Source organism: Hypomesus transpacificus, unplaced genomic scaffold (assembly GCF_021917145.1).
Source record: "Hypomesus transpacificus isolate Combined female unplaced genomic scaffold, fHypTra1 scaffold_235, whole genome shotgun sequence".
In the NCBI taxonomy this organism is placed as follows: domain Eukaryota; kingdom Metazoa; phylum Chordata; class Actinopteri; order Osmeriformes; family Osmeridae; genus Hypomesus; species Hypomesus transpacificus.
Genome location: NW_025813769.1, coordinates 55,024 through 75,770, shown reverse-complemented (window position 1 = coordinate 75,770; position 20,747 = coordinate 55,024). Strand labels below are relative to the sequence as shown.

At 48.0% G+C, this 20,747-nt stretch overlaps 2 protein-coding genes across 11 annotated transcripts in view; both read left to right on the top strand.

Annotated features, from left to right (window-relative positions):
• Positions 1-10,885, top strand: part of mbnl2 (muscleblind-like splicing regulator 2) — a 39,284-nt gene extending 28,399 nt beyond the window's left edge. For 2 of the 10 annotated variants that reach the window (XM_047014306.1, XM_047014305.1), the window contains exons 3-9: positions 74-238; positions 505-705; positions 1,476-1,727; positions 4,842-4,895; positions 5,410-5,560; positions 6,756-6,791; positions 10,678-10,885. In XM_047014306.1, the coding sequence (XP_046870262.1) occupies positions 74-238; positions 505-705; positions 1,476-1,727; positions 4,842-4,895; positions 5,410-5,560; positions 6,756-6,791; positions 10,678-10,802 (984 nt within the window). In that variant the 3' untranslated portion in view covers positions 10,803-10,885. Of the gene's footprint in view, positions 1-73; positions 239-504; positions 706-1,475; positions 1,728-4,841; positions 4,896-5,409; positions 5,561-6,755; positions 6,792-7,627; positions 7,723-10,677 lie in introns of all 10 variants that reach the window. The other 8 variants (XM_047014308.1, XM_047014307.1, XM_047014312.1 and 5 more) reach the window with 8 other exon arrangements.
• Positions 10,886-15,639: 4,754 nt separating this feature from the next.
• LOC124462718 (ras-related protein Rap-2a-like) lies at positions 15,640-20,211 on the top strand. Its single transcript, XM_047014316.1, has 2 exons — positions 15,640-16,468; positions 19,612-20,211. Exons 1-2 carry the CDS (start codon positions 16,155-16,157, stop codon positions 19,847-19,849), a joined length of 552 nt encoding a protein of 183 aa, XP_046870272.1. The 5' UTR covers positions 15,640-16,154; the 3' UTR covers positions 19,850-20,211.
• Positions 20,212-20,747: the final 536 nt, after the last annotated feature.

Sequence of the window (20,747 nt, the reverse complement as noted above, 5' to 3'; positions counted from 1 at the left end):
CCGAGTTGGTTCTTCAACTCTCTCTCCTCTGTTGTGGCTCACGGCCGTCCTCCTCCTCTGCTCCCTTCTCCAGGGTCGCTGCACGCGAGAGAACTGCAAGTACCTCCACCCCCCGGCCCACCTCAAGACCCAGCTGGAGATCAACGGGCGCAACAACCTCATCCAGCAGAAGACGGCGGCGGCCATGTTGGCGCAGCAGATGCAGTTCATGATCCCCGGCACCACCATGCAGCCCGTGGTTAGTAACCTCTGGACCCCCTCCCGGGGCGGGGTCGCCCACCTGGTGTCAGAAACATCTCACTGTTTTCCCCCTGCGTTTTCTCTCTGTCTCCTTTTGTTCTTCACTCCCCCCTCCCATCTATCTCTCTTTCTCTCTCTTTCTCTCACTATATATGTGTGTGTGTGTGTGTGTATAAATATCTCTCTCACCCTTTCTTCTCTACATACCCCCCCCCTTTCCTCTCCTCTCTCGTGTCTCCCTCCTCTCCCTCCCGTCCCCTGCAGCAGACGTTCCCAGTGAGCCAAGGTCTGGGCTCCAGCCCGGGGCTGAGCTACGCCCAGTACCTGACCCCCATGACCCACAGCATGGGCCTGGTCCCCACCGAGATGCTGCCCAGCACCCCGCTCATCGTCCCAGGCAGCCCTCCCATCTCCGTGCAGGGCTCCTCCTCCAACCAGAAGCTGCTACGCACAGACAAGCTGGAGGTGACCAATCACAGCCCACACCCCCCCCCCCCCCCTGTCCTCCACTGACCAATATTATTTTGTTTTCATTTTTTGGGGTTGTTGTTGTTTGGACCGTTTGTAGGTTAGTGATTTGAGGGTGCTCTAAGGTAGGGCCTGGTGGTGACTGGGTTTATTTACCTCGGCTTTATTCAGCACTTGGAACGCAATATCTCAAATGCTTTTTTGTTTTCGACGAGAATTAGTACAAAGATGCAGCCTTGACTAGCTCTGGAGTGGTGTGTTTGAGCCCAAGTGCTGTCACTTAGCAACTGAGCTAGTGGCTTCTAATGAGAGGCCATATTCCACAGGGGAATGGAGACACTCCCACACTAAGTGAGAATGTTTACCGTGTGTGTGTGTGTGTGTGTGACAGTGTGTGTGACAGTGTGTGTGTGTGTGTGTGTGTGTGTGTGTGTGACAGTGTGTGTGACAGTGTGTGTGACAGTGTGTGTGTGTGTGACAGTGTGTGTGTGTTTGTGTCAGTCCCAGATTGCCAGTGAAGACCTCCTGTGATCACGCCCAGACTAGAATAAACACATAAACTGGTTCATTTAGTCCCTAATTACGCCCAGCTCGGCAGGATTCATAGGCTGTGCTTCATATGATAACTCATCTAACATTTTCCAAATTTGCATTTGAGCCGCTTGGTTTCATCCAAGATGTGTCACCTTTTTGATATGACAGACGATGTCATTTGTGCGCACGTGCCCCTGTGTGTGTCCTGTGTGTGTGTGTGCACGCGCTCGCAGGTGTGCCGCGAGTTCCAGCGGGGCAACTGCGCGCGGGGCGAGACAGACTGCCGCTTCGCCCACCCCAGCGACAGCCCCATGATCGACACCAGCGACAACACGGTGACCGTGTGCATGGACTACATCAAGAGCCGCTGCTCCCGGGAGAAGTGCAAGTACTTCCACCCTCCGGCCCACCTGCAGGCCAAGATCAAGGCCGCCCAGCACCAGGCCAACCAGACGGCTGTGGCTGCCCAGGCCGCCGCCGCCATGGTGAGACCCCCTCTCCCCACACACGCACGCACGCACACACACACACGCTGCCCCTAGTGTTGGAGTCACACACACACGCCGCCCCTAGTGTTAGAGTCACACACTCCCACGCCGCCCCTAATGTTAGACTCACACACACACACACACAGACACAGACCCCTCCTAGTGTAAGTCACACACCTACACACACACACACACACACTCACACACACACAGAGGCCTCCTAGTGTTAGTCACGCACGCACACACACACCGCCCCTCGCATTGGAGTCACACGCGCACACACATTTGTGGATGTCCTCCAGCACACATACACGTACACAGTGGACATACTGTGCTCTGCTGGTACAAAACTCATTCACCCTACATGAATATCCACCTTTTTCTTTTTCTTCTTCTCTCCGTGTCAGCTTTCGGCCCACGTAGCATTTGCATTATCGTTTAGGCGCGATTTTTCCGCGAAGGTGCTAGTTTAAGTCGAGTGTGCACAAACACAAGCGAGTGATTAATGTTGTTACACAGCCAGCATAGCTCTCATAAACGCGGAGCCCCGCTCTCCCACCACACAGGCGCAAACCACCTTTGCGGTTTCCCGTCTTAAACGTTTACAGTCGAATCGTTCCGCCCAAACAGGAGTCCTTGGCCTTTAGGCGGGGGGGGGGAAAAGAAATAGCCGAAGGTGCAGTTACATGACAGACCACAACAATATATTGTTATCATCCGCCCCAGCCCTTTTTATTCCAGTGCCCTTGATCATACAAATACATTCAGCCCCCCCCCCCCCCCCCCCCCCCCCCCCCCGGCTACCCCACCTCCACCTCCTCTGTCACAATGAGAAGTGCAGCTTTCTGCAGATCGCTCCAAATTGAATCAAGAGAGATGGATGAGAACTCGGAGCCGGGCTGACACCATTGCTGCCCCCCTCCCCCTCCCATTCAGCCCCACCAGGACGGAGGAGCAGATGCACACAGACACCCACGCCGGCAGGTTCTGACTATAGGGGACCGACTAGTCCCCCCCCCACCCCCCATGTTAACCCATTTCCGTAATCACGGTTTCAAGCGAGCACCGTCGTCAACGGGGTCCGCTGCTGCTGCTGCTGCTCCCGCGCCGCCCCTCCCCCCCACTGCAGTGTGCTCCCCCGCGGCCACGGCGTGCCTGCACATCCATCAGCCTGCTCCAGCACCGCTCGCTCTCCCCCCCGCCCCTCCCTTTGCCCTTGCTCTGTCTGTCTGGGTGACAAGGTGACTGGAGCACTGGTAGCCCTGCGCTCCAGAAACATGACCCCCTCCCCCTCTCTCTCCACCCCCTCCCCCCGCCTGTCTACCTTGATGACACTTGGGTTTTCTTAAGCCGGTTATGAGCAGAGCTAGAGGTTGACCTGAGGACAGCAGGGCCTCCGCTGCAGCTGAGCAAGCTCCTCCCAGAGTACTCCCAAGTCCCCCTTATCGAAGCCACCCCGCCCCCTCAAGTGTCACCATTCCACTCGACGGAGATGGAAAACATTCGTTCTTTTCCGTCGACGGGGTCGAATTCCCCCGTCGGGATTTCAAGGAGCGTAACGGAATATTCCGGAAACGTGACAGGTTTTTTTTTGGGGGGGGGGGGGGGAGGCTCACGCCCACGCGGCTGCTGTTGCTCGGAGTTGTCGTTAGCTTCTCGGGCGTCGTGGCGTTGCGCTCCATCTTCACCCGTGTCGTCTGTTTGATTTCCTTTGTCATAGCAAGCTGCTTGACGTCCAACGCCGCAATTTTCGCTTCCCCCCCCCCCCCCCCCCTCCCCCTTGTCTTCCTTGTGCTCATATTAACCAGACCATTTCAACCTGTTAACACTGGACGTGGGGCGTGCAGTATGTGGAATGATACTCGGAATGTGTTCATCCTGTGTGAACCCGAGTCTGGTGCGCGGCCTCGCAGCTCCTGCCTCACCCATATCGTTTTCAGTGACCATTCAAGTCTCATAAAACCACATCCTCTAGTGAAGTCTGAGCCCCGCAGCCAGTCAGTATTTGTGGACTGCGCTGCTTTGCTCTAGTTTATTATTCACATCTTTTTTACAAACCCATCGACACATATCCAAGATGAATGAACAAAGATCCACATTTGATAGCTTTTTTTACATTTTAACATTCACTTCTAGCCCGTTCATCCCTGAACACGATCAAGACACATTTAGCTTCCCCCGAGCAGACTTTCAGAGTGAAAGTCACTGTCATAACCAGTGTGCCCTCCATCGCCCCTACAGGCTACACTTCAGACAGGTTCGACCTGTGACCCAGATGGACGTGATTATCTGACAACCCAGAGCGTGTCTCATTATATATTGACGACGTGCGTCTGCTTCAAAATGCCAGCGCTCTAACATTTCACCATGTTAACATGGTGCTACAAGTATTTCTGCCCCTTTTTAATGGGAATATCAAGGGACAGACCGGTACCATCACCAGTACTCTGGTCCTGCTTCCCTGGTCTGGGTAGCAGTCCCTCCCTCATGTCCCTCTCTGTCCCAGTGGTCCCCACTCCCACCCACGACACACTGACACCTATTCCAGTTGAACACCACAGACAGCGTCTGCACAGTCACTGGTGGCGGCTTTCTCTGTTACGACGTGCATCGGCCGGGTGCCCAACCCAAAGAGTTGGCATTCGGCCGTCCTCCTACAGTTGCCGCCTTTGATCATGTTTACCGAAAGCCGTCTGTATTGTTGATCCTAGCCAAGCTGATTTACTTGTTGATAAGTACTTTTACCTATCTACGCTATACTATCCCAGTAGTTTGTTTAGCACGCAGCAAAGTACATTTGACAAGTCTTCTGTAAGTTCTAACGCTTTTTTAACCAAAGGTAACGTAGAGGCTTTTGCTTTCGTACTAATTCAGAACGTAGCAATGTTTCTTTGACAAAAAAAACAAATTTTTGTTTATGTGCATGCCTATTGTTTCGTATGTGGTATACTGCATTCAGATTATTTTGTATTTTGTTTTTTTTCCTTCTCACCTATCCACAATGCAATGCTGTCCCCCATGATGCACCTCTGCTTGCTGTTACCTGTATGTTAATACGCTTGAATCCCATTGGCCCACTGCCATCATGTGCTCGCTGCCTGCTATTAAAAGACTCAGTCGACTGCCAAAGCAATGAAGCGACCCCTCGAGGCAACTGTAGACCTGGTACTTTGACCTTTCACCTTTTGCTTTGCATGTAGCTTTTGTAATGTACTGTAGCAACTCACAGAATATAATTTGGCTTTTTGCTTTTGAAACCAGTAAGACACACCCAGTATATGTGTATGAAGTAGATATCCTACAATTTGCTTAAGTAACTGGTCAAGTAATGTTTAACTCTGATTTACGTTCATGAATTGTGTATCAGTTACACAATGTTTACCTGTACTAATTCTTAAGTATTTCATGATTTTCTTTACGCTGTAAGTGTATTGTTGATTACTGCCTTGCTAGATATTGTGTGTAGTTCCCTCATTGTCTGTGACTATTTTAAACCTAAGTTGCCATCGTGACCTTGTCGTAACCCGTGCTTGTGCCTAGAGCCACGACAGAGCAGAGTGTGATCTTGTTGTCAAGACTGGCATGTTGCTGGTGCGAGGCCTCAGCCTCTGGTCTAACGTCCACCCTGCCCCCCCTCCCCCCCTCCTCCTCCTTCGTTGTGCCCCCCCCCCCCACGCAGGCGTTCCCCCACGGCATGCTGCAGCCCCTACCAAAGAGACAAGCCCTGGAGAAGAGCAACGGGGCCAGCTCTCTCTTCAACCCCAGTGTGCTGCACTATCAGCAGGCCCTGGCCAACGCACAGCTCCAGCAGCCCGCTTTCTTTCCCACAGGTAGGAGACGCGCCCGAACAACTTGACTCACGCACACACACACACACACAGTCACTGGATGTCGCTTCCCCTAACTCTTCAAATTCCCCAGGCAAGTTCAAAACATAGCTGAATAGTTGTAAAACCTAAACCCCCCCAAAAACGGGATGGCATCTCCTTATTTAACAAACTAACAAACATTTGAGCAGAGTATATGAATTTGCATCAGAATAGAAGCTTACACACGTGATGGAGGTGGTCATGAATGCCTGTACTTTAGTGAATCCACACCCGTGTAAGGACAGGTAATGGCTGCCAGGTGGTTAGACTGGGTGGAGGCATGGCTAAGCTTTGATCAGGGTCATAAAAGGCCTCTAGTTAAATCCGTTGATGACGGGATGTATGGCTGTTGAAAATACTATAAAATACACCTGGCGTTTTCGACACCTCCTTATTTAACGACAGCACCCATGAGGTGCCAGCGGGCGTCGACAAAAAACGCTCGACACCTGCTGTTCAGCCCGATGTGATAGTAAGAAGGGTTATCTCTCGCTGTGCGAAGGAGTGCAGACTTCATCAGTGTCGTCTCCTCCCAGAGAGACTCTCTAGTCAGCTCTCTTCCCCCAAATTACGCCAAACATTACCTCAGGCTAGCGGATAAGGGAGTTAGCGGTTGCTAATGGTTCCATTTCTGCTCGGTCTTGCGCTTGAAGAGACTACAATCTGTCCCTCCCTCTCCTCTGTGGTGGTTGATGCCTTGTGGCCCCTCTCCTCTCCCCCATCCCCTCTCGACAGCAGACCTGTGTGGGAAGCTTGTTCAGACTGCCACGGTCCACCCTCACTGCATGTTCCGCTCTGATAACAGCCTCTAGCCTCCAGCCCCCTAACCTCCTTCTACCCTCTCGCACTGAAAATAACCTACTTGTAGCATCCTCCCACAGAACTATATTTAGTCCTATAGGGTGGTAAAAGCACTTTTTTTGTTTTTTCACGTTATTTTCTACCGACCATGCTGTGAATTGGCCTCAGTAAATGTGAGGACCCCGGTTTTTCCAGAATGTTCCGGCAGTTTTGAATCCGACGATAGCCCTGTGAATCAACCTGTATGAATGGCATGCTGTTTTGGGTCAGACCTCTGGCTCTTCTCTAACCTTGTTTTTTTGTTTTTCCTCCCCCTTGTTAACTCCTGTTCACTGTCCACTGCATGGGCACACAGGGTCAGTCTTGTGCATGACTCCTGCTAGCAGCCTTGGTAGGTTTTTCTCCTCCCTTACTCTCTCTCTCTCTCACTCTCACTCTCTCTCGCTCACTGACACGGGGGGGGGGGGGAGGAGGAGGAGGGGGTCTCTCCTCAACTCTCACAGGTGACTCGATCACGTTGACCCCCCCCATTGACCGCAGCGCACCGTACATACACGGTGCATAAAGAAATTGGTGAAGTAGGCCGTAGAAGATGGCTCGGGGAGATTTGAGCTCACCTGTGAGATATGATGAATGGGGCCCGGAATGAAAAAGCCGAAGCTTTATTTTCCGATTGAGTTCTAACTCTCCTGTCAATGCTTAGTTTATGGTCGATTAGCTTCTTCTTTTTTTACATAAATGCCGTGTCAATGAAACTGTGTGTGTACAGTTCCAGTTGAATTTGTTGTTGTATAATAGAAATTGTCCATTGCTGTGCACTGTTGATTAGGAAATTTAATCAGTTTCTCAGAGAACAAATGTGATCTCGATTGGCAATCTAACCCAGGAGGAAGCTCTTTTCATTTTGCAACTTGTATCTTAATCTTCTCTGGGGAAAAACTGATTGTCTGGCTAAATTTCCTTACTTGTGATTGTAATCAGCTTCTCTCCTCTGTTTTGTGTTTGTGTTCTCCTCCCATGCGTTTCTCGCTTTGCATTGTGGTTGCATGCCATCTGCTGGTCTAACCTCACGATGGCTTGCCGCTCTGTAACCAATCCACCACTCCCAAATGAACAAAACGACGACAACATCGACAAAAAACACAATCGACCACCATTACCGTAACGCTCCACCCCTCCCTGTCCATTGCCTCCACGGTGCCTGCCCTCCCCCCTTCCTGAACAAAGTCCCCATGATGTACAGCGCTTCGCCCGCCGCTGTCTCTGCAGCAGCAACTCCTGCCACAAGTGTCCCCTACGCAGCAACAGCACCAGCCAACCAGGTTTGCTCCTTTTTTCCAGCTTCCTCTCATCCGTCCCCTGAGCTCTGAATAAGTTCCACACAGCTGAGGCTGTCTCACTGGCCTGGTCTGCCCCTGCTAGCGTCCTGGCTGGCAGGATGACGGCACACAAAACATGAGGCCGAACGGCTCGGTTACAGAGGGAGTAGGAGTGTTAGGATCATTGCCACTTTTATTATATCTAGTGTTAATGGGCTTGTATTTGACTGTATGTCCAACTCCCTCACTTATTCAGAGCTTTTCACGTTTGCAAATGGGTGTTGTGTTGTGTTGTGTCGCGTAACTTCCTGTTTAGCATGTCTGTTCTTTTGGGGGGTCCTCCCCCATTTCTGTTTGTGTCTCAAGTATCACTTTCCATCTGCGTTAGAACGTCGTCTGTGTGTCTGTTGAACGCTTACACACACACACACGCGCATGCATACACACAGACACACACACAGACCCCTGTGGTCAGTCTTGATCCGTCAGCCATGTTGGGTGGTGTCTGTGTGCAGAGCGCCAGTCCGGGGCGTAGCGAGACTGGGGGAGGGGACCGGGGGAGGGGGAAGGGCGGGGGGGGAGGGGGGTCGGAGGCCTGGAGGACACTGCCTGTTCAGACCTGCTATAGATCCACCAGCTCCTGCCCTCTATTACTGTTGCAGGAGACAGGAAGGATGTTTTATTCCGGAAACGAGGGCTAAAAATGGCTCCGGTCTGGCCACCCGTGGCTCTGTGTCAGCAGGGGCCAGGAAGTTGCAGATGTGTGTGTGTGTGCCTACAGACAGACACACACACACACACGCCAATTTAGAGCTGACAATTAGAGCTCTCTGCCTGCGGTGGAACAGAGTCCGTGCATCTACCAAACACTCCACTCCACCTGCTTGGCTCTGTTTTCAGTGCACCAGCAGCTACATGAGACAGCACGAGACAGCATTCACTCCTCACGTGTCCCCCACCAACGGCATCTGTAGCCGGATTGTTGCCGATCGTTGTTGTCACGTGACATTATTGACGTTTCAATGTTTTATTTACAATCTGCAATCTCACTTTAGAAGACGGGGGTTGTGAAATGTGTCTTATTAGCGACAATAGAATACCCTGAGCACCGGGCGATGTTGCTGTAGACTGTGGTTGAACACTCGGATCTGACTACTCATTCATCCCTTTGGGAGGATCCTTGTGCTCTTCCCCCTTATTGGCTGACAGTGAGCTCACTTCCTGTGAGTCAGTGCCGCTTCCTGTGAGTGACTGGCTGCAGCAGCGGGGAGCAGGGCGCCTTGTTAAAGATGCATGCGTGGGACTGGGAGCAGGAGCAATGCTGATGTCTGTCTGCTCATCTCCCTCTCTCTCTCGCTGTCTCTCCCTCTCTCTCTCGCTGTCTCTCTCCCTCCCTCTCTCGCTGTCTCTCTCCCTACCTCTCTCGCTGTCTCTCTCCCTCCCTCTCTCTGTGTCTCTCTCTCTACCTCCCTCTCTCGCTGTCTCTCTCTCTCTCCCTCCCTCTCTCGCTGTCTCTCTCCTTCCCTCTCTCGCTGTCTCTCTCCCTCTCTCTCTCTCTCTCTCTCTCTCTCTCTCTCTCTCTCTCTCAGCTCTCTCTTTCTCTCTCTCTCTCTCTTTTTCTCTCTCCACTCTGTCTCTTTCTTTCTCTCATTCTTTCTTTTTCTCTCTTTCTCTCTCTCCTGCTCTCTGTCATTCCATTCCCCTTCCCTGTAGTACACAGCATCCGCCCTGAATGCTGATTGAGCAAACAGACAAGTGTGTGTGCGTGTGTGTTTATGTCTGTTTACCTCTGTGTATATACTTTTGTGTGTGTATATGCTTTTGTGCGTGTGCGCGTCAAGACCTCCCAACCCCCCACCCTCACCCTTGACTCCCCTCGCTGCACATGTTTGTGTGCGTGCGTGTGCGTGCGTGTGTGTGTGAACAGGCTCTCTGTCCCAGATGGCTGCCACCACAGGTCCCTGATGTGAATCTCATCATCGCTGAGTCACTGTCCCTGTGAGCTGGTTAACACATGACTTTAGTCATACTTAGACTCCCAGCTGGCCAGGCCCATATCGCACTGTCTGGGTCATATTAATAAGACTCGCTGTCTTAGCCGCAAGCGGAACCGTCCATCATCTCCGAGGTTTGAGGTTGTGGCGCCCTCTGCTGGCTGTGAAGGCAGGCGGCGCAGGTCAGCCGGAAAAGGTCTTGTTGGAGATTAGCAGGGCTGACCGGTCCTCTGGGCTGATGCTGTGCCGATCCAACAGGCTTGGGAAAGTGAGAGGCCAGACACCCGGATCACATCCCAACCTCCATAACGATCCCACACATGTCCGCTCAGCTGGCTTAAAAGGTAGCAAGCAAAAGGGGGAGAAACACACTTAGTTGTACACTTAGTTGCACCAACGTTTGTGTCAACAACAAAAAAACAACACAAAAACAAGTTCATCACAAGTTCTTCATCCCTCCATTGTTCCTCCTCCACGTGGTGTTGGCTCTCCCCTCAGCTCAGTGGTCTGTGTGCTCTACTTCCCTGCCTGCATGCCTGCCTGCCTGCATGCCTCCGGCCTGTGCTGTGGTACGCTGTGGACACCCTGTGATGGGCACTAGGTCCAGCCTATCAGCTGGCTCCCCGACTTGAGACAGCCACGTGTCCTTTTTTTGATCTCTATTCATCTCTCTTTTGTCTTTCTCGCCGTCTCACTGTCATTCGGACTCTCTGGCATCCAGCCCAACATGTTCAGACCTTCGGCCAACTCAATCTGCTCAGTCTGTGTGGGACACCAGAATCTTCCTCGTTCTGTAGACGTCATCTGCACTGCCCCGTTCTATTAGTGTGAGCAGTGGCTTTGCAGGGTGTACATTGCACATAGGTTTTGTGTGGCGTGGCTTCTAAGTAGCCTGAGCAAATGATTGGCGTTGTTTGCAAAGTCGAATCCTTTCTCATCCGTTGTTCTCTCTTTCCTTTCTCAGATAATCCTGAAGTAATGGTCAGGCACGACATGGCGTGTCAAGAAGCTGCTCTAAGAAGACCCAAACAGTTCTTATGTAAATACTACCAACCCTCACAGCTCGAGGTACAGCAACCTGCATGCTAAGAGAGTCATTCAACAGTTAACCACAAGACTTGAGTGCTGATGTAAGATGCACCGGACAAGAAGAAAGAAAAAAAAAAAAAAGATGTATATGTATTGCTAGAAAAACTATTAACAGGAAAAAGACAAAAAGAAAATGTACATTTCTACGTAGACCCATAGAGGCAGAGGTGGCGAGTTTGTTTTAATGATTGTTCTTCTCCCAAACCAATGTGGGTCCCTCTTTTCATATTTCGTTCAGAGACGAGGAACATCTGCACAATGTTCACCCCTGAGAACTCCTTATTTGCACTATAAGAGACTTAGTGCTTATTGTCAAGTGCTTCATTGTTTTCAACGTCACAGAGAACCCCCTCTCAATGTAATTAGACCAGTTACTCCTGGTGCTTTGGCCAAGCTAAGTTTTGTTTCTTTAAAAACAATATATATATATGAATGTCGCAGGGCAAAATGAGCTCAGTGTTTACTAAATGGACTGTCCTAGTGATAATGGAAATGACCCCCTCCACCCCACACACACTCCCACCCATACGCACCTGCACACACTCCCACTACCCCCCTTTAAGATGCTGTGGTAAACCGTGTCTACAATGGGAACCACTTGCCAACATAAGAGATTGGGGTGTAAAGACCACAAACGATATGAATCTTGCCAAACATGAAGTCCCCATCGCTGAGAGCACAGACGAGGGAGGAGTCTGGGTGAGGAACGGCTCTCTAACCACCTCAGCCAGGCCATGTCTGCTGTCCACATCTCCTGCTGAAAAGGACACCTGGGGGGGTTTCTAGTTTGTTTCAGCAGTGCCCCGTTCAGTTTTGTCTTTAGAATAGGTGCTGGGTTATGGGGGGGGGGGGGGGGGGGGGTGGCGGGAGGGGAGGGGGGGGGTGCTCATCCGGGGGGAGTCACGGGCCATGGGGAGGGAGTAGAGGCCCTCTGGCCAGCTGGTGTTTTGTGCCAAGGACTGGTGAAGGCTGTGGTGAAGGCTGTGGTGAAGGCTGTGGTGAAGGCTGTGGTGAAGGCTGTGGTGAAGCCCAGCCCTGGCAGTGTGGCGGGGCCTGGAGGTCTGCCGGCAGACTGGGACAGACAGACCCGGGGCCCCCAGAGGCCCCTGCCAAGGCCTCCGAGCTCCTCAACACAGGACAAGACCTTGGGTGGGCAGGGGAAGGGAAGGGGGGGGGGGGGGGGGGGGGGCAGGTGTCACAGAGGAGGGAAACAAGTGCTAAGACTCGAAAGGTGCATTCGACGATCCTCGTCAAGTGAGATGACTTGAACTTTGACTGGAGGGCTATCTGTGACTGTCAGTCGTCAACCCTGCTATCACCGATAATCCTGTTCCATTCGAGAAACAGTAGAAGTGCCTAAAAAATCCTTTACCACCATAAGCATCCGGAGAATCTTACTTTTTTGCCGCAGGATAGAAACAGGTTGGTCAAAGCAAAGCTCCAAAACTACAGAAAACATAAACAGTCGTGTGATGTGCATGTCATTGTAGACGTCGTTCACCAACACAACCAGTTATTTTGTCACTTAAAAAAAATATATACAAAGAGAGACAACAGTCAAATTAGGATAGCTTGCTAGAATGTTTGTTGAATATTTCATGATGTAATATTCATTCTTACCATGGTTTAAAGTAGTTTACATGGGAAAAGTGACACCGAAGATGTATTGTGATGTGTGTGTGTGTGTGTACGTAACATATGTCTCTTATTTTGAGAGTTTATATTCATGGTCATAGCAGTGTATTCTATATAAATTTCAAATTGTGTTGTTTGATGTAACTATCAAGGTATGTGGGTCAAGACTATCATTAGAAGAATCAGTTATTTACATGCCAATATGTTTTAAAATGTACTAGCATTGTTTTAAACCAACCTCCATACTATATTAGCTGTCTTTATGGCAGTGTATTCAATGTCTGTGGTATTACACAGCTTTTGTGTGTGTGTGTGGGTGAGTGTATGTGAGTGTGTGCAGGCATGGGAGTGTGTGTGTGAGAGAGAGGGGGAGGGAGTAGGTGTGGGTGTGTGTGTGAGAGAGGGGAATGTGTGTGTGTTTGTGTTCGAAATAATTTGATCAGAATCATGATGTTTATTCATGGTGCTTGATTTACATAGACAATCCACAACAAGACACATCTAGTTCAGCAAAATACGGCACTGGTCTTGACGCTTACGTTTCCTTTTGTTTTTCATTCACTTTTACTAAGGTTTTCTTCACAAAAGTTACAGTTTTAATGTAACTTTTGGTGTGGTGAAAAAATGAGATATATTTTGTTGTAATTTATCTTATTTTACTTTGTTCCAACTCAAATTTGACAATGTTGTAACCTATGATATTTGGAAATGAATGTAATTTATTGAGCTGTGCTCCATTCTGCACGGTGGTCCCTCCTCAAGGTCTAGTCTGTCAGCTCAGGAACTGAGGAGCTGGTCAGGGTTAAGGGGTGGAGTCTTATAAACCACCAATAGAAAGTTACTGGATCTTTCTCGCCTTGTCATCAACACAGGTCATCGCATTGCAGTAATGAGCAAGGCTCTGAAATTGCTTGTATCGTAAAAAAAATATAAAAAATAAAATGTTTATTGTAAAGATGACATTTTACAAAAAAAAAAAAAAAGACAATTTTAAAAGGATGTACTTTTCACTCTAGTATTTCATAACGATATTAAGTTGTTGCTGTGGCAACCTAAAGTTGCAAATACTAAAGTTCGGTATTTTTGTAAATGATGTAATTGTTAAGTTGAATCTTTTTTTTTTCTAGAACACTGTACACAAGCTAGATTGTAAAGCAGATTTGAATATTTCTTATTATTTGTTGAGATTTTAATTACCTAATATTTTCATTAGCATTTATCAGCCTCTATAAAGGTGTATCTGTAGCACTTAGGCAAAGTTACCAATATTCTGTAGGATAAAAAAGTGAATTGTCTATTAATTAGTTAAGATGTAAAAACCCCTAAGAAAGGACCATTGGTTTTATCAGCATCAGAGGCAATGGTTAATCAAAGTTGTATGCTTGATGGTCCATCAGAGTTATGGATTGCACTTTCTTCCTGTTAAAGAAAATGTAATATGTGACTGATGTGCAGATTCCTGTAGGATCTAGCACTCTTAGCAACACATCGGCAACACTGTCGTTCTGTGTATTAATCACTACAAGTTACTACTACCAGTAAATTATCTTCATTAAGCATCCTGCATGAGAAGAAACTCACCTTGTTTTTAGGACTACATGATAACATACTGAATGTTTTTAGTTATAATGAAAAACACACACAAAAAAAAAAGTCTGCACTTGAGACAAACTTCAGGTTGTCCCCAGTTTGGGTCCGTGTGAATGGACCCAAGCATTATGAATGGAATTGAATTGTATTGAAATGAATTGTAATGTATTGAAATGTGTTGACAATGACTGATTGATGGTAACAGGAAAATGTAAGCACTTTCTGAGCAGTTGGTCAACTGAGCAGACACGCTTATCCAAACACTCTGCCTTATCTTTAGTCCATCGTGCTTAAGGTTTCATGTTCCAGAGCTCTTAAAATAGGAGGAAAAAAAAGGTTGTGAAGTGGGTCTCCACTGAAGTGACTTCTCAGTTGAACAAAAATATATATCTATATAAATATATATTATATTGTTTCTGTTTTTAATTTCCATTATGAGGCCAAAAGAGTTGACTGGAGTACAGGAAGTCGGCGCGTGTCTTGTTCCAGTTCAGAACTTGGTGTTGTGGGTGCGATTCATAACGGGAGGGTCTGGCCATCACTTGTGACTGCTATGCCATCCGAAATGCAGTATCCGATCGAAGATGTAACTAAAACATAAACAGACACCGAGACCCTCATTGGATTCTTAGTTTCAATGTAACCATTTCTCAATGTTTGATTTGTGCATATATTTTGTGCTACTTTATGTTCCTATAGTCAAATGTTTTGGTTCCAGCAAGATAGTGTACAATTTATTGAAAGAAATAAAGAAAATTAAAGATTGTTTGTCGGGTGGACCTTTCATCTGTTTAGTATCGACGAACAAATGCTTTTATCAAGGGGACATTGTGAGAATTAATTGCAAAAGTAGTTAGATATCGGATTATTCAAAAGTTGCAACTGTATGTCACACGATGGCGCTAGATACATTGGCCTCATACGCATGATTATTACTAGCTTCTACGTGTGAACGACAGCAAAACACAAAACAAGATGAGATGCAACAAGCATTCCTATTTGTGTACGTCATAAATTCCCGTACGTTTTTTCGTTTCCATGTGTGAGGATATTTAAATCTTGAGTTGATATACATAATTGCCATACACTTGCATGAAATCGGTATCCCGATGACGTCACTGTTACCTATATCCTCTCGGTCAAGTCCAGAGACTCACGGATCAGATTGTTTCCAGCCTTGCGTCATTAAATGTGCCGGTGCAGGTTGGTGGTCGTGCACATTGAACGTCATTCTTAACCCACAAAGCTCGTAACATGTAGACTTGGGCTATAAGCAAGGTATTGTTTGATGTGTGTGTTCTGATGTTATTCAATGTTTGTTATCCTTTTATTTGTATTTAAATGTAGGTTTTTCATGTTGTTTTTCATTAGGCCTATATAGAATGAGAGCATGTGTATGCTTCAAATCATTTATTTTGTTTAATTGTATGGATTTAAGATTAGCCAGATTCAAAATAAAAGTCTAAACAAACAGCAAGTCTCTTCCACGACCCATTTGAAAGACTAATTTGCTGTCATAGAAACAGCATCCAATGTCGTTTACATTACAGTTCAACAGTTAGCATCCTAGTTCTGGTTCGATGCTTTCCCCCGTCTAAAGATGTCAGTGTTACACCGGCAGAGTATCCTGCTGTGCAAAACGCGCACGAGCAATATGGGTTTGTGGTGCTGCTTGAATGTGGCTCTGGCTGGCTGGCATCTTCGCAGAGGAGCCTAGACAACACGGAGTCCGTTATTTTTTCCTTCAAATGGCGACTGAAGGACGTAGTCAAGAGGCGAGATTACGCTATTAGGGATGCGATTTAGAAGGGACATCATATATACTGCTCATGTGCAAAAGAAAACTACGCGCATAAGACTGCTATAGATTTGGACAGGAAGTTTATACAATTGTATGTAGTGTGCCGCATATTTAAGTCACTCTATTTAATAATATGGTTTTCTCGTGTTTTCTTAATCGGTTTATTTGCTTTTGATGAGACGTGGAGTAGGAATTGTATTTCTCAATTGGCCTTTCCTTGTCAATGTCATGATATATGCATTGTACTATATTGCAATGCTTTGAGATCCGATGTACGATGTCACTGTATTTTGAGCTTTGATCAGATCACATTGCGTTGGAGCGCAATGCGCGAGTACAAAGTGGTGGTGCTCGGCAGTGGTGGCGTGGGAAAGTCCGCCCTCACGGTTCAGTTCGTGACTGGAACATTCATCGAAAAGTATGATCCTACGATTGAGGATTTTTATCGGAAAGAGATCGAGGTGGATTCCTCTCCATCGGTGCTGGAGATTCTCGACACCGCTGGAACAGAACAGTTTGCCTCTATGAGAGACCTTTACATCAAAAACGGACAAGGTTTCATTCTGGTCTACAGTCTTGTCAATCAACAAAGTTTTCAGGACATCAAACCAATGAGAGATCAGATTATCAGGGTTAAAAGGTGAGTATGAAAAAGCAAATTACAGCACTCCTAGACTGAGCAGGTGTCATAAGTTTGTGTGTGGGTGTATTTGTGTCTTTGTAACTGTACTGTTTTGGCGAGGAGCTATCCAGCACGCACTATACCTTTTACTAAAGTGTCTTCATGAATATGGCCATTCATCTCTGAGAGGGGATTTTCCCCCTAAAATAACAGCAAGTGCTGAGCCAGCGAGCAGAAATCACATCACGCTGAGTTCTGCAAACTCACCAGAACCTAATGGGATTGTGTTCAGCTGGAAGCCAAGAAGACATCAGGCCTCCATTAGTGAGCAATGAGGAACATTTTAACTCCTGGCACCCGGAAAGCAATAGGGAGCTGGAGAGAGGTACCATCAAGGCTGTTCTGTTTCAATGTGACCAACAGGATTTAAACCCAGGTACCTGCAAACCAAATCCTTGGTCTGTTAAATTATAACCCAGGGAGATTCTCAGGAAAGCAAGTCTTCACATCTTAGACAAAGACAGTGGCTAGTGTCTTTGTCACATGTGTTACATCAGAGTACATGCTGTTGGTGTAACCCCCAACTGCAATGCTCCACAGAAGAACCAAATAAACCGAGCCCTCACAGGGAAATCCAAACTGGGTGTGCCACATAATGATTTAATGATTTCCTCCGAGGCTTGCTAAGGTTTATGATTGTATGGGGTGGAGGGCCAATGTTTGCCCAGCACATCAGAGGGTTCTCACGCTGTGCTTATGCTGTGTCTAATAACAGCATGTTCACAGTGAGCCGTTAAGTGTATAGAGACGAGGAATGGGATGGAGACTGAAACAACATTTCCCAGGGGGGAACTGCTAAACACTGAGGCCCAACCCATATCCTCTACCGACTGTACTTCAATGGGCCCGCGAGTGAGGTGCCAATAGAGAGCAGTCATTGTTTGCGAAATAATTGCTTGGACAGGATTCCTTCTGCATTTCTCTAGAATATCGGCTTAAAAACTGGTGAAAGAGATCTTGACCTAAGTTCTGAACTCCTCACATAGCTACTGTATTCCAAGCACCCACTGTGTGCTGTGGCCCGAGTCGCATCAGCAGTACACTGGCTCACACCGACAAAAACAGGTTTCTGTATCCTGTGCATATTCTGTCTTTATTAGCCCTCTTTCTCCCATTTGTCACGTCTCTTTACACAGAAACCTATTTTCTTGGAGGTGTCCCGGTTTGCCGTTAAGTGCCTTGAAAATATAGCTTTCTAAAGTAGGTTCGGGCTCGCGTCATAAATCTTCAACAAGAGTTGGAGTCACTGTAAAAGACTCCCATCAGAAGCAGCTGGGGGGTTTGAAACTATACAGTAACTGCATCCCTTGAGACCATAAATAAGATTCTCCATTCTCCAACTCTGCTATATACAGTGGCTTGCGTCACTGTAATAACAGCTAAGCCAGTGGTGAGAACTGTTTACTGCGTAGGCCAGTTTCCCTGTTAATTAAGGACATATGAACGCTGAAGAACAATAGAATCTCCAGGCCTGGGGGCCATTGAGCTGTAGAGAGACTGTGCTGCTCTGTAATTAGTCGAATCGCACGGAGGATTGTGAAGCTGGTGTCGAGTTCACAGGGTAGGTTGCCTGTGAAGTTCTCGTCAAAGCCTTTGGCCACGTCAAGCTGGCCTGAGGGTGAAATGGCCGAAGAATGGAGCCTTTTCCTTTTAGCCAAAATCAGGAAACCTTTTTCCGTCACGTGTGTTTATCTCGCACAGTGGCTGTGAGCATCTGCGGTGTGGACGTTTTCACGAGGCATCCATCTTTGCCTCTCAGCTGGAGCGATGCTTTTCATAACAGCTCAAACAGACCCCCCTCAACAATGAGACCGCTTCCAATCCCAGCCAAAACTGAGACCAAAGGATCTTTTGTACAGCAGAGACACAATCGATGATGGCTCGTAGCTCCCTAGTTGTGTACCTACACACAGCAACTGTGTAGATATGCGACATCATAGGTGTGCACATACAGTTTGTATCTGGTGACTGAGCTAGCAGAAGGACCAGTTGCAGTTCTTGTGCAGTTCCTCGAGGTGGCGCTTGCTTCGCCAGCTATATTTAGAGCCTCTCTAGCATCTCTGCCACATGACATTTTGTCTGTGTGGTACTTTCCTCCTACACACTTCACACCTTGTAGGCTGCAAGACTCCCAAAGTGACACATGCTTAGCACTGGTAAAAAGCAAAGATATCTGCACCATTGTCTGCATGAGTGTATGTGTGCGTGTGTGTTGTGGTATGTCGTGTGCATGCCAAGTGAATAAATCGAGATAGTTTCCTGTTTCCCAATTGCAGATAAGAATAACAGTGATGATGCTCCCAGCTGTTTCCATGACTCAGCACTCCTGAGTCAAAGAGACACTTCTGAGCATAGCCACCACATGGTGATCCTTCCTTCTGGAGACACAGGTTCTCCTTTCTGATACCGTTTCCCAGGAGCCCCAAGCGATCCTTCCCCGGCGACGCGACGTCCGGGACAATCATTTGTTCAGTCCATCCAACAAACGGTCTGTATTCCAAGACCTCATAAAAAAAAAGCGGAAATGAACGTTCTCGTTCGCGGGCGGAAATCCAGATCGTTTCTCCCATCAGCGCCATGCAGATTGTCTTGAACACCCAAATCCCCCCTTCCAGCGGGTTCCCAGGCGGGAGGAAGTGTCTGTAACAGGGAGCCCAGCGCTGCGTTCACAGGCTCTCTGAGAACTTCCCATTAGATCTGGTCAATTATTCAACGAGCGGTCCCATTCCTCTCTGTTCGTGTTGCCGCCTGAGGGAGGCTCCTCTGATGTGAACTGTCAGCGACACGTCCGGGGAAGAGCTTTGGGGGACCCTGAGACAAGCTGGAGCGCACGGCGGGAAAGGGACAAGATGAGAGGAAAGGATTCAAACCATGGAGCGAAAACACAGGCGCCATGGAAAGCTTAGGTCGCTTTAAGGCATAACAGCATGATGCCATGCGCGGCCATGATCTCAGGAATGGCATTTCTCCTTGCTCTATGTACCATACATTCAGTTTCTTAATAATGAATGCCCTCCCTCCCTCCCTCCCTCTCTCTCTCTCTCTCTCTCTCTCTCTCTCTCTCTCTCTCTCTCTCTCTCTCTCTCTCTCTCTCTCTCTAGGTTCGAGCGTGTGCCGGTGGTGCTGGTGGGGAACAAGGTGGACCTTGAGGACGAGAGGGAGGTGTCGTGTGATGAGGGCCAGGCCCTGGCTGAGGACTGGGGCTGCCCCTTCATGGAGACCTCAGCCAAGAGCAAAACCATGGTGGACCAGCTGTTCACTGAGATCGTCAGGCAGATGGACTCGTCCTCCCTGCCTGACCGAGACAAGCCATGCTGCTCCGCCTGCAGTCTGCAGTAACCCGGAGGGTCGGAGGAACCAAGCGCAACAAACGCAAAACTCTGAATATTTACTAGCTCGTGTGGCAAAAGTGGTGAAACGATCAAATGTGAATTGGTTTCGTGTGAGTGTGTTGATTACTTCAGTCTGGACTTTCTTGTTCCACTGTTGTTGAATGTGTACAACCAAACCTTAGTCAGACAGACATACAGATGTGTGACACAATTAATGTTAGACTCTGTCTGTGGGTCAATTAGTTGCCTTGTCTCATTACATTAATCGCTGACTACAGATTTTCTACTTGTACAGGACATTGCGCTCAACTGTGGAGACATGGTAAAACTGTTTTATTTTAGCACCTCAATAAATTAACTTGGAAAGGTCTCACTATCCTTTAATGGCATTTGTCCTGGGTAACAAAACAAACACCATTGCCACTGATTAAAAGCATCTTTGGATGTGACAGCTGGTCGCCAGCACTGGTGTTATGGCTGGCAAGATCTTAGCTAGCTATCAAATCTTTATTGGGAATTTCAATGTGATTTACTACTCTAGACTTAACGGCCAGCCACTAGTCCAGTGGGCGGAGCCAAGCAGGAACTTTATGCCTTCAAACAAAGCCAAAGGCTTGAAAAGCTCATTTGAGACCCTTTATGAAATCTTTACATAGTATATACGTAAGTACACTACACAACCTAAAGGTAAAACCCCTCCAATTCCTGGAAGACACAGGCCTCTGGGTTGCTCCTGTATTCATCTGAACTTAACAGGACGTTCGAACCCTAAACCTGCAGAAGCCCTGGAGACAGAGACCCTGAGGATCAACAGCAAGTTGACTTGGGAGGTGGCACAGGCCATGGAATTACAGGAAGTACAGGGACTGATGGTATCACCAGACATGATTTATCAGTGAATCAGG